The 14,105-nt window shown below is 33.6% G+C and overlaps 1 protein-coding gene and 2 pseudogenes across 1 annotated transcript; 1 reads left to right on the top strand and 2 right to left on the bottom strand.

Moving 5' to 3' along the window:
• Window positions 1-4,801: 4,801 nt before the first annotated feature.
• On the top strand, window positions 4,802-6,332 carry LOC107936986 (phenylacetaldehyde synthase-like; annotated as a pseudogene).
• Window positions 6,333-7,328: 996 nt separating this feature from the next.
• Window positions 7,329-8,203, bottom strand: LOC107922379 (germin-like protein subfamily 1 member 13; annotated as a pseudogene).
• A 1,295-nt stretch (window positions 8,204-9,498) lies between these two features.
• Window positions 9,499-10,010, bottom strand: LOC107940025 (germin-like protein subfamily 1 member 7). Its single transcript, XM_016873438.2, has one exon. It carries the CDS (start codon window positions 9,955-9,957, stop codon window positions 9,586-9,588), a length of 372 nt encoding a protein of 123 aa, XP_016728927.2. The 5' UTR covers window positions 9,958-10,010; the 3' UTR covers window positions 9,499-9,585.
• Window positions 10,011-14,105: the final 4,095 nt, after the last annotated feature.

Here is a 14,105-nt window from a genome sequence, read left to right as displayed (position 1 = left end):
TTTTTTTTAAAAAAATTAGCTTAAATAGCCTAAATAAAACGACGTCGGTTTGATTTTTAGGTTCAAATGCCAAAACGACGCCGTTTTGGCCTCTGACCCAAAAACCGACTCGTTGGTCCTCAGAATCCACGTGTTTCTGCGGTGAATGGGCTATTTGTGCATGTGGCCCTTCCGCTTTTGCGAGGCTTTATAATTTAGTCCTGAAATTCTTTTTTTCTCTTACATTTTGCAGTGTAATTTCATTTTTGTTTCATTTCGGTCTAGACGGAAACGGAGTGTTCCAAAGGACTGGGAATAATTTCTCATTTGGCCCTTCGCCCTTTCGCTCCCTTTCATTTTGGTCCTTCTTTGTTTATTTTATTATAGTTTTTACCTTTGATTTCATTTTTGTCTTGGTTTAGTCCCAAATCTGTTTGATTTCAATTTATTTTTGAATTTGTTATTCATTTATTTATTTTAAACCTTTTTCTTATATATTATTTATTTCAAGAATCCACATGTCATGTATTTTAAACTATTTCAAACTATTATCCATTTATATATATTATTTATTTTTAAACTGCTATATATATTATTTATTTTGCATTATTTTTATATACATCATTTATTTTTTTAAACTGTTTTGTATATTATTTATTTGAAACTTCCTTTTTGCATATCATTTATTTTAAACTTTTTATTGTCTTATATGTTATTTATTTTAAATTGCTTTATGTATTATTTATTTTAATTTGTTTTACATACAATTTACTTCAAATTGTTCTATATATTATTTTGTTTCGTTTTCTTTGATTGTTAATATTGATATTAAAGTGACATGTGATCATTGTCATCATGTATACTGTAATTCGTTTATTCATGTTTTCATATTATTATCATTTATTAGTGTAACATTTTATTCATATATCAATTTTAATATTATATTAATTTTTATCCAAATTCATAAAAAAGGAAAATTTCGAAATAAATGCAATATTACGTATTTGGAAATTCGAGAAGTCGTATCCTAACTTACTAGATTTTGATTTTTCTCGCGTTGAACCTAAATAACCGAATATCCTTTTAAAATTAAAATAAATGAGGTTTAAATAAAAAATAAAAGGCAGGCTTATTCTCAAAATACGAGGTGTCGTATCCTAACTTACGGGATGTGACATTTTGTGATTTCAAGAGAAGGAAGCATTTTACACCTTTTCATTTATTTGAGTAATTTTAATTAAAAATAACACAATATAAAGAGGGATTTTATTTTAAATTCTTTTTAAGTTTTTAATTTTTGACATTAAGGCATTAAGTGATCAACTAGGTACCAATTTTGGGCGTATCGAGGGTGCTAATCCTTCCTCGTGCGTAACCGACTCCCAAACCCGTTTTCTGGATTTTGTAGACCAAAAATTATCATTTTAGTAAATTTAAAATTTTATTAAAATAATTAAATTATAAGGTGATCCGATCACACCTAAATAAAAAGGATTGGTGGTATTCTCATATTCATTTTTGTTTTTTTCAAAATCCAAGCGACCCCCCTTTTTCAAAAAAATGGTTTCGGCATGTACAATATTAAAATGTAAAAAATTAGATTAAATTATGAGTAAAATACAAATTTATACCCAAAAAGTACATCAAATAAAGAATATCAAATGGATACAATTGTTTATCATGGTGTTGCCATTAATCCTAAGTTAATGTCGTGTTAATTTGCGACAGCAACTCAATCAACAAATTTATATAACAATTGTACTTATTTAAGTTTCATATAAAAACTAAAATTTACTTAAGTTTAAATGGTAAATTAAAAAGTTTTATATACACAGTGTCTTTAGTCCAAATCTCATTATAGGTAATTTTTTTATTGATTTATAAAAATATAAAATGTTAAAAACACCCACATAATTATATAACTTTTTTTTTACAAACAAAATGTTTTTTTTATAACTCCCTTCAATAAAGGACTTTATAAATGATATAGATAAAAAATAACAATTTACGAAAATAGCATGAGTTACAAATTAATTATCAAAATAACATGTGTTTTTTTAAAAAAAAATTGTAGTTACGAAAATAGCATCCCACCTAGACCTGATCATGGGCAAGGCGAAGCAAAATTTTAGACCCATTTTCAAGCCTCGAGCCTAGCCCGACTTGAAAATGAGCCTAAAATTTTGCCCAATCTTAGTTCGGATAAAAAATGCTAAACTCGAGCCTGGCTCGCCCGTATTACAATTTTTTTATATAAAAACAAAAAAAAATACATCTAACACTCTAAAAACATTAAAATAAATGTTTCCCAACAAATTGAAAATACATTATAAAAAGTTTTTACACTTAAATAACACTTATAGTTGCAACTTAGCCAAAAAATGTCTCTAAAATAGTAGCAAAATTAACAATAAAACAAGAATATACGATATCTAAATAATAACAACAAAATAGTAACAATATGATAGTAATATGATAGCAAAACAACAACAAACAGCAACAAAGCAGTAGCAAACAATAGCAAAAATAAAATAAGGTAGATTCAGGCCGAACCCGAGCGAAAAATTCTTACTTGAGGCCTGACCCGTTTAGAAAATTAGCATTATTTTTTGTTAGAGCCTATTTTTCGAGCTTGCATTTTTGCCTAAATCCTTTTGCTTTTTAGGTAGACCTTCGGGCTTGGGCAGTGGCTTGGCCCATGATCAGGTTTAATCTACACTCCTCTCGAAAATAAAAATTATTTTTTATTTTTATGTTAATTTAGGTTGAAAAATAATATAAGTCCTTGTACTTTTCAATAAATTAGAATTTAATCTTTATACTTTTATTTTTAAGAATTTAGTTTTTTTTTAAATTTCAAAATTTAGATGCAGCTAGTAACAATGTTAATATTTTAGTTAAATTTATTGTATGACATTTTGAAATAAAAATTAACATAATATTTTTTATTTTATATAAAGAATAAATTCTAAAAAGTTTAAAAATTCGTTAAATCAAATCATTTATATAATCAATAGAAGGATAAATTAGAAAAAAAATTGTTTCTAAAAATAAATAAGAATTTAAACCGTTTTTTTAATATTTAGATAAATAGGTCAATTGACATAAGAGACCCATAAAGAACCTCTTTTATTCTATATTTCAGAAAGAAAAAAAATGTTTCTATAAATAACAAATGACAACTTCAACCGTCATTTGAACATTCCTTCCGTTGTTATCCTATCAGAATTTGGATTGAAGATTGTTCACCATTTTTCAATCCGGATTAATAAATAATAAATGTGTTTATTTTGTTGGAGTCATCCGTTTCGATGCTTAAAATAGAATATCTTTTTAATTGAACTTGATAGACAATATATTAATCTTCCAATCGGTTCATTTTCAATTAGACTAAGGTAATATTTAGGTTTATTTATTAATACAAGTTGTTCATATTACGATCTGACCACGTAATACCGCTTATTATCAATTTAAACATTAGACAATCAATTAACAACATTTACTTCTCTTTTACTATGCATGCAAAAACCACGTGAGGACAATATATAAAATATTAATGTAATTTATGAATATTTTTTTTAACCAATCTGTTAAAAAAAATACAAATGTACATAGATGAAAAATACTACACTGACACCGAATCCAATAAAAATTACGTCACGACAAAGAACCCCTTCACGTTGCAACGTTAAACTGAAATTTTGAAACTTTTATAAATTGATCCTCGCTCAATCTCCGGTTAACCTTAGAGCATTCTTACGCTTGTATAAGACTCGGGAAGGGTTGTACATCATATATCTAATGTTTGTAATGTTGTTGTTGTTGCTGCTACTACTGCTGCATATATGATGATTTGAACTGATTGTTTTACTGTGAACTTAACGGTAATTGTTCTGACAACAAATGTGACATCCTGTAATTTGGATTCGATGATCGAGTCGAACGAGGGGGTGTTAAATTTTGAAACTTAAAATTTCAATATTAAAAGAAAAGAAAAGAAAAGAAATTTAAAATATTCGACAATGGGGTAAATAAGTACAATACAATAATTTTTAATGATTATTTTAGTTTCTACCGTTTTTTTACGTTAATCTTTAATTATTTTTTACTCGAATCAAGACTTTAAAAAAATTATTTTTGGTGACCAAAATAAAAGTGTAAACATGATGTGAACATGACTTGGTGACAATTAGATACCAATAATAATTTAATGTTTAAGTGACAAGTGATAAAATTATAAGTATTTTTTATAACCAAAATGAAACAACTTAAAAACCGAATCACCAATGACACAGATAAATAGATTAAAATTTTAAGAACTTAGAATTCAAATATTTTTCATAATTTTGGATGAAAAATATTGAAAATTAAAACTAAAAGGCCAACTGCTTTCGGCCTTTTTGGATTTGCCCCTATTATAGCGACTGTGGTATTATATTTATCAATTTTCACTTTGTTAAATATTAGAAAACTTAAATATTTCTCAAAAACTAAAAAACTAAAAAAAATTAAACTATAGAAGAGAAGGAGAGAGGAAGAAGAGCTTTTGATTATTGTAGGCAGTGGAAATGGAAAAGGTCATATAATAGTAGTTTTAATAGTCTAGTGACTTAAATAAAATTTCTTGAATAGTTTAAAGACCATTTTATAACTTTTTAAAATTGAGTAACTAATCTAAATTTTTTAATTCGGGTGGTTACAAGATTAGGCTAAAAGAACACGTCGTTCAGAAAATAAAGATGAATGTTATTGTCAACAATGTTTTGAACATGTCTAAAAAAAACTCAACGTGGACGATCAAATTTGGGCTTTTTGTCGGCCATGTTGAAATCAATGTTTTCGACCTTTTATTTTTTTGTAGATCGGATAATTTGGGAGGGCATAAGAATGTTTTAACCCAGTTTTAAGCCGTACTGCATAATACTCTCCTTTCATCTATATATATATATAATACTCTCTTTGGCTGCTTCCCAACAATGTACCATTGAAACGAAGAAGCATTTACATAATGAAAAAATGGGAAGTGCGTCAAGAAAAACATTCCTTCCCCTTGATCCAGTGACCTTCTCAAACGAGTCCAAAGCAGTGATTGATTTCATTGCTGATTACTACGAAAACGTTGAGAAATACCCAGTTCAAAGCACTGTTGAGCCCGGCCATGTTGCCTGAGTCGGCCCCTTATTGCCCTGAACCACTCCAAGACATACTCGAAGATGTCAGCAATTGCATCATCCCAGGCCTGACTCATTGGCAAAGTCCCAACTTCTTCGCCTATTTCCATGCAAATGCTAGCACTGCTGGCTTTCTTGGGGAAATGCTTTGTTCGGGTTTTAATGTCGTTGGTTTCAACTGGATTTCGTCACCGACGGCGACTGAGCTCGAATCTATTGTCTTGGATTGGATGGGCAAAATGCTTAAGCTACCATCTTCCTTCTTGTTCTCCAGAACCGGTGGTGGAGTCTTGCATGGCAGTACATGTGAGGCTGCTGTTTGCGTTTTGGCTGCTACAAGGGACAAAGCCTTGAAAGAGCTTGGAGGGTGGGAAAACATAACCAAACTGGCGGTTTATGCGTCGGATCAAACGCATTTCACTTTCCAAAAGGCAGCGAAACTCGCAGGCATTCCCCCATCAAAATTTCGGTTAATTGAAACATCTTTTTCGACAGGGTTTTCGTTGTCACCTGAAAACCTTCGCTTCGCCATTGAAGACGATATCAAATCTGGTTTGGTGCCATTATTTTTATGTGCAACCATTGGGACAACACCCTCTGGAGCTGTCGATCCTATTGCAGAGTTGGGCAAAGTTGCCATGGAATTCAAGCGTTGGCTTCACATTGATGCAGCATATGCAGGAAGTGGCTGCATTTGCCCCGAGCTCCGCCATTATCTTGATGGATTGCTGAATCCACATAAATGGTTTCTCACAAACATGGATTGCTGTTGTCTGTGGATCAAGGAACCGAAGTTGTCGGTGGATTCATTGTCAACTGACCCTGAAATTCTGAGAAACAACGCAAGTAAATCCAAAGCAGTGGTGGACTACAAAGATTGGCAGATAGCATTGAGTAGACGTTTCAGGGCTTTGAAGCTTTGGGTTGTGATTCGCCGACATGGTCTGGCTAACCTGATGTACCACATTCGAAGCGATATCGCCATGGCTAAACGATTCGAAGCCCAGAAAGTTCGCATTGGTTTGCTTCAGGTTGAAGCCCAAGGTGGAGGAGGAGGATTTGAACTGTAAATTGGTGGAGGCCATAAATTCAAGTGGAAGAGCGTTCATGAGCCATGCAGTGTTGAGTGGGATTTATGTAATTCGATGTGCCATTGGAACAACTCTGACTCAACAACACCATGTGGATGTTGTTCCAATAGGGTCGGAAGCGTGTAAATTATTATACTAAAAAATCACACAAAGTTCAATTCCCAGGGAAGAGAGGTGGATCACATGGATCTCTTAAATACCAAGTATTTCCTTAAACAGAATATCCCTTCTATAGTAATTTAATAGCACAATTAAATACTACTATTATACCCTCAAATATTGAAAGAAAAATAGGACAAGAAAGAACACAAGAGATTTAACGAGGTTCGGTAAATTATACCTACGTCCTCGGGCACTAACAACAGATGATAACTTTACTATCTCCAAAGTATTACAAACAAATAGAATTCCTTAAGAATTCTCAAATGGGAGAAGAGAGAAAACTAAGAGAGAAAGATTGGTTGGGATGAATTGAAATGAGAAATGAGAAGGCCTATTTATAGTTGAGGTTCAAGGACCAAACAATAAATAGCCCATTATCTCAAGGACCAAAAAAATTATCCCTTGCCACTTTTCCAAAGTTGGTGGTTGTCATTATTGATTGTTTCCCATTAATGTTAATGGCAACCATTATTAATTGTCTTCCATTAATGTTAACAGTGGATGCCTTGTGGAAACTCATCCAAGACAAAGCTCAAAGTTTGTTGATGTAGTAAGATTTAGGAAAAAAAAAGATGTGGACTGTCTTGTTTCAACGCCACTCAAGCTGTACTTTTAATTCAAGCAAATGTCGCTAGTAGGCGAATCGGCTGAAGGAAAGTTAATCCGTATTCGGTTTTGGCAAGTTTATTTGTATAAATGTAGTGGGTGTGTGTATAAGTTTGAATGTTAAGTATGGGCTTCTATACTTTGGGTACTGAAGTTTTATGTGCCAAAACCCGTTTGTTACGTCGATTTTGTATAGTCTTCGGTAATTTTTATCTACTCATGTAATTTGATAGTGGAAAAGAAGAAAAAAATTCACGAGATTTTATTTTTTTTACAATTATTTTTACTTATCTTTCTAATTGTATAAATTTGTATAAATTCACGCCTTGGCCAAAACATCTGGGTTGATCGGTGGGTTTGAGCCAAACACTGCGTTAGCTATAGTGATAACCCCAGCATTTTGGCTGCTGAGACCAGCAAAGGTAACCGCCGCAGTTTTTCCTATGTTGAACTGGGAATGAATCAAACCAAAGGGGAAAACAAAAACATCTCCAGGGTTTAGGATTTTAGTGAAGAGACGGTTGTCTGGGTTCGCTGTAATGAAGCTGACATAAAGTGTGCCGTCGACAACAAGCAAGATCTTGGATCCCCGAGGGTGAGTGTGGGGACTGGGGGAGGGTTGACACCATAAGGTGCATAGTCGATTCCAACCAGAGATATACCGAGAGAGTTAAGTTCTGGTATTTGATCTACATTGATTATAGTGACATTTGATCCGACTGGATTTGATGTGTTCCCCGGCCTGTTTAGGCCTGAAAAGAAGAAATCCTCTGCAACTGCAAGCTTTGGGCCTTTGCAAAATTTGCCATTTACAAACACTGCAATTAAGAAATGTTAAAAAGTTATATTAGAACATTGAAACGTAATGTTGTTTCAGTTTAAGGCTTTATTAACATCACGAGGATGAACATTAACACAAAGTCTTGAATGCGTGCCGCCATTGTTGGTGTCCTTGATAGCTACACAAAAGTCCTGGAGAGGACTGGGGTCATATGCTGAGGCCGATGAGCAAGCAAAATCAAAGAGGCCAAGAGCAATAAGAATGGAGCGAATCCCTTTCATTATGATATATGTTGACTTAGCTGGTTGTTTGCTATTGCTTGGGAGAAGATTGAGAAACTTTGCATGGCAGAAAAAGCTATTTATAGATGGAAACCAACAGGCAGGTCATTTATTTTCCATGAATTGCTGGTAAATGAGTGTCAGATTTGTGAAAAGTATGGGTTTTAGGTGACAAGAAAGTAAAAACGAAACGCAAGAATAGAGATATTTGGAAGACCATTTGTGGGTTAGGATGGTGTCCAGTTAATGTTGAAGACACTGTTATTAGGTTTCTAATATGAAAATAGTGTCCATTGAATACACTTGTTTCTGCTTGAAATCCAGTTCTAAGAAGAGAAGAACATAAGATATTCTTGAATTTCGAATCTGCAACTGTTTTTCTATTTCAAAACTCTGACCTCATTTATAATTATAATAATAGACATTTTTTCTTGACGCAAAATTTGGCTGCTGGTTAAATGAACATGAAGAAAATTAAATGATTGAAGGATTTCCCTTAATCATGAATGGTTGAGTTTTGAAGGTATATATCAAGTGGCTCTGGTTAACTGCTACTTTGAATATGACCAGATGGAAGGTCCCAAACGAACATAACTTGGGTAAATTATTTGTTATATATATATCATCTGCTGCAGCAAAAGAACAATTTAAATCCCAATTGTTATTTGCATTTAAATCCGAGGAAATAAATGAAGCAGGTTAGAACAATTTCTATAAAAAAAAGTTGATAGAATAAAATGAATTTTTAAAATTTTTTTAAGTTTAGCATTCTTATAATTTTTTAAAATATTTCTTTTATAATTTTCAAAAATAGATTAAGAAATTTTTAGTGTTTTTTTTCATAATTTTTTAACTCTTAAGATTTTTTTGGTTTTCTTAATGATTTTCTTTTAATTTCTCATGTATATTTAAAAAAAAAAACATTTTGAAGTATGTTTTTAACTTTTCTTGATATGTGGTAAGCGTGATTGATTGGCTTAACATTTTTTAACAGAGATTTATATTTGGATAATAAAAATTACAAAATGAAAATAAGGAGCCACACTAATAAAAAAATAAATACCCCACTCGTGTATGATATTATTCCGTCAATTATGTTATGTATAAATTTATAATTGCTTCAATAGGTTGTATGTACATCATCCCTAGCTATATACATAAAAAATAGTTTTAGACAAATACAATTGAAATATTATAGATTCGAAATATTTATATATACACAAATATAATTTATCTTTTCCAAATTCAATTATTACAAATTTTGAATAAAATTAGAATTTCAATGGTTAATAAAAAAGATGTTTTCATGTTTAATCTAATATTTTTGGGTGAAATCTAAAATTATTTTATGGATTTCAATTAAAAAGAATTTTCAATTTTATAATATGCTAAACATGTTTACATAAGAAGAGGCCCCACAAAGAACATCTTTTATTTTATATTTCAGAAAATAAAATAAAATTTAATGTTATACTATAAATAACAAATGCAACATTTCTCCTATTGTTATCCCATTAGAATTCGGATTGAAGATTCTTCACCATTTTTCTATCCAGATTAAAAGCCTTGGCAATATCAGCATTAATGGAAGGGTTTGAGCCAAATACTGCATTTGCGATAGTAATCACCTCTGGGTTTTCACTGCTAAGACCAGCAAAGGCGACAGCATAGGTGTTCCCTATGTTGTACTGGAAGTGAATGAGACCCACAGGAAAAACAAAGACATCTCCGGAATATAGGACTTTAGAAATCAAACGATTATCTGGATTCAATGTAACGAAACCGACATGGAGTGTGCCTTCCAGAACAACTAGAATTTCTGAGGCACGAGGGTGAGTGTGAGGAGGGTTCAGGCCACCGTTAGGTGCATAGTCAATTCGAACCATAGATATCCCCAATGTGTGAAGTGTTAATGGGTAATGTAGAAATTATTTACTGATTAAATAATTTAGTCGTTGAGTCAGTCAAAGTTTGTTTTAAGTCTGTTTTTAATTCCAATAGCATTCCTTTTATTTAGGAGATGTATCAAGATTCTATTAGAGTCCTAATATATCTCTAAGTTGTTAGCTATTTCAGTATTTAAACTCTTCATGGAATAAAGTGTTTATATCACTGTTATCAATTTCTCTAAATTCCCATTGCTTCCGTTGCAGTCCTTTGTTCTGTTTTTTTTTCAGCAGCAGCTTTTTTGTCAACATCTGGTATCCGAGCTACTCGTGGCCTGTGTTCAAGCTTATGATGGCAAGCAATCAGAATGGAGTGAACCTCTCACAGCCGTTGGTTCCAATTTTTCAAGGCAGCAACTATGGAGTTTGGAGCACTTTGTTTTTGTCCCAAGACCTATGGGACTTGGTGGAAAATGGATACGATGAAGAGGAGGCAGCAGCTGAGACTCTCAAAGATATAAGAAAGAGGGATGCTAAAGCTTTGTTTTTTATCCAACAAGCTGTAGATGAATCAATTTTTCCTCGCATTGAAGCGGTGACGCGTTCGAAAGAAGCATGGGACACGCTGTGAACGGCATATCAAGGTACTGCAAAGGTGATGACTGTCAAACTTCAAACTCTGCGTAGGAAGTTTGATAATTTTATTATGGAAGATGATGATGTTCTGGATGATTATGTGTCAAAAGTAATTGATGTTGTGAATCAAATTCGAAAATATGGTGAGGATTTAAGTGAGCAAAGGGTAGTTGAGAAGATTCTTAAGAGTTTACCGAGGAAATATGATCATGTAGTTGCAGCTATAGAAGAATCAAAAGATTTGAGTGTGTTAACAATTGATGAGTTGCAAGGCTTTCCTTATTCTCATGATGATAGGATGAAAAGGTATGATAATGCGTCTGTTGAGAATGCCTTTTATAGTAGGTCACAATACTCTCGTGGTGGAAAGGGCACCAACGAAACAAACTTCAATGACTGGCGTGGAGGAAATTCATCTCGTGGGAGAAGAAGAGGTAGGGCTGGTGGACGATTCAATGGACAGAACCAACGGTATAGAGATGACGATAAAGGAGAAAATAGTAGTCCAAAACAATGCTATTATTGCAAAAGGTTCGGGCATATTGAGAGGTTTTGCAAGCTTAAAGAGAAGCAGGCCAACCTGGCTCATGAAGATAGTGAAGAAGATGAGACAGAAAGCCTGTTCGTTGCATGCTTCAGTGCTAAGAAGTGTTCTCCTGAGGTTTGGTACATAGATAGTGGTTGTAGCAATCATATGACACGTGAATTAAGTCCCTTCAGCAACTTAGATAAGTCGGTAACTAGCCGAATAACGCTTGGTGATGGAACTATTCGTGTAGCAAAGGGAAAATGTACGATACAGATGAATTCCCTAGGTCTTAATTGCGTTCATAATGTTTTGTATGTTCCAGACTTAGATTCTAATTTGCTAAGTGTTGGGCAATTTATGGTGGATGGGTATTCACTTGTCTTTGAGGAATTCAATTGCTGCATTTTTAAGGATAAATCAAAAAAGCACCTGTTAGCGAGTGTTCCAATGGTAAAAAATAAGATTTTTCCTTATAATCTCGCAATTAATGAAAAGCTTGCATTGAAGGCAGAATCATTTGATGAAAATTGGTTGTGGCATCACAAATATGGGCACTTAAATTTTGGTAGTTTAAAACTCATGTCTGAAAAGAATTTAGTTGATGGTTTACCTCTAATAAAAAATGTTGGTGATGTGTGTGAGAGCTGTATATTTGGGAAACAATATCGAGATTCATTTCCAAAGGGCAAGGCAAGGAGAGCTTCCCAACTTGCTGAAATTATTCATGCTGATCTTTGCGGGTCGATGAGAACACTTTCTCTCAATAACAACAGGAATTTTTAGTTTTTGTTGATGACTATAGTAGAATGACATGGGTGTACTTTGTCAAAGAAAAATCAAAGGCTCTTTCAGTTTTCAAGAAGTTTAAAGTAAGTATTGAGAAACAAAGTGGCCAGCCTATAAAGACCTTGCGGACAGATCGTGGTGGAGAATTTCTCTCTACTGAATTCAACAAATTCTGTGAAGAATCTGGCATTCAACGCCAGCTAACAGCAAGCTACACTCCTCAACAAAATGGAGTCACTGAGAGAAAGAATCGGAGTCTTGTTGAGATGGGAAAATGCTTACTTAAAGCTAAAAATCTTCCAAAAAGTTTCTGGGCAGAAGAAATTCATACAGCAGTGTACATCCTCAACCGATCTCCAACAGCAGCTCTAGAACAAAAAACACCATTTGAAGCTTGGCATGGGTGGAAACCTGAGGTAACTCATATGAGAATTTTTGGTTGCATTTCATTTGGGCATATTCCATCTCAAAAGAGAGGAAAGTTAGATGATAATAGCACTAAATGTATCTTTGTTGGGTATAGCTCTGAAACTAAAGGATATCGATTGTATAATCCTTTATCTAAGAAGCTATTAATTAGTCGTGATGTTGTTTTTGATGAGAAATGCTCTTGGAATTGGAAGGAATTACAAGCATGTTCAGAAGCATTACTTGAAGATGGTGAATGTCTCAACACTCATCCGAGTCAAGAAAATGGAGATGGAAGTTCTTGCTCATCAGCACAAAGCAGTCCTTCAGTAATTCCAAATACCACTTCATCAAGCTCTTCTTTATCAGAATCACCACCTAGAAAATGGAGATCATTGGCAGAAATTTATGCAAGCATTGAACAATGCCAATTTGCCCAAATTGAAGATCCAATTGTCTTTGAACAAGTAATCAAATCCAAGGAATGGCGAGATGCAATGGATGATGAAATGAAAGCCTTGGAAAGGAACAAGACGTGGGAATTAGTAGATCTTCCAAATGGAAAAGAAGCTGTTGGGTTAAAATGGATTTTCAAAACTAAATTCTTGGCTGATGGTTCCATTCAAAAGCATAAAGCAAGACTGGTAGCACGAGGGTACATGCAGCGTGAAGGGTTAGATTTCCAAGAAACTTTCTCTCCAGTAGCAAGATTTGACACCATATGTGTTATTCTGTCAATTGCAGCTCAATTAAGTTGGGAAATTTATCAGTTCGATGTCAAGTCGGCCTTTTTAAATGGGCCCTTAGAAGAAGAAGTATATGTGCAGCAACCAAAAGGTTACGAGGTTACAAATCAAGAAGAGAAAGTGTATAGGTTGAAAAAGGCTCTATATGGCTTAAAGCAAGCGCCGCGAGCCTGTTATGGAAGAATTGATGGACATTTCAGCAATAATAGTTTTCAAAGAAGTCCTAGTGAGCCAAATCTATATGTGAAAAGTAGAGGTACTTTTGAGATTCTAATTATTTGCCTTTATGTTGATGATTTGATTTATACTAGCAATAGTAGTGCTTTGTTGAATGAGTTTAAAAAGCTGATGACAGACGAATTTGAAATGACTGATTTGGGGTTGATGAGTTTCTTTCTGGGGCTTGAAATTAAACAATGTGCAGAGGGTATTTTTATGTCTCAAGAAAAATATGTGAATGATCTCCTTGAAAAGTTCAACTTGAAGGACTGCAATCTCGTGAGTACTCCAATGTGCACCAATCAAAATTTTGTTTAGATGATGGGGGAGAGAAAATTGATTGTCAATTGTTTCGAAGTTTGATTGGGAGTCTGTTGTATCTAACAAATAGTAGACCTGATATTTTGCAAGCAACAAGTCTCTTGTCTAGATATATGCAGAGTCCAAGCAAGCATCACTTTGGAGCTGCCAAGCGAATCTTGTGCTATTTGAAGGGGACAAGCTCATTTGGAATATGGTATAAATTCTCTAACAATCAAAGACTGTATGGTTCTTCAGATAGTGATTTGGGTGGTTGCATTGAAGATCGCAAGAGTACAACTGGTTACGTTTTTACTATGGGTAGCGGAGCTGTTTCATGGAGCTCAAAGAAGCAACCATCAACTGCTTTATCATCGTCGGAGGCTGAATATATGGCCGTTACTGCTGCTGCGTGTCAAGCTGTCTGGATACGAAGAATTCTTGGTGATTTAAAGCAAACACAAGTGGAGGCAACTACCATCTATTGTGATAATCAGTCAACAATTGCAATGACTAAAAACCCT

This window comes from Gossypium hirsutum, chromosome D13 (assembly GCF_007990345.1).
Source record: "Gossypium hirsutum isolate 1008001.06 chromosome D13, Gossypium_hirsutum_v2.1, whole genome shotgun sequence".
Classification (NCBI taxonomy): domain Eukaryota; kingdom Viridiplantae; phylum Streptophyta; class Magnoliopsida; order Malvales; family Malvaceae; genus Gossypium; species Gossypium hirsutum.
This window is presented reverse-complemented; position numbering and strand designations above follow the sequence as displayed.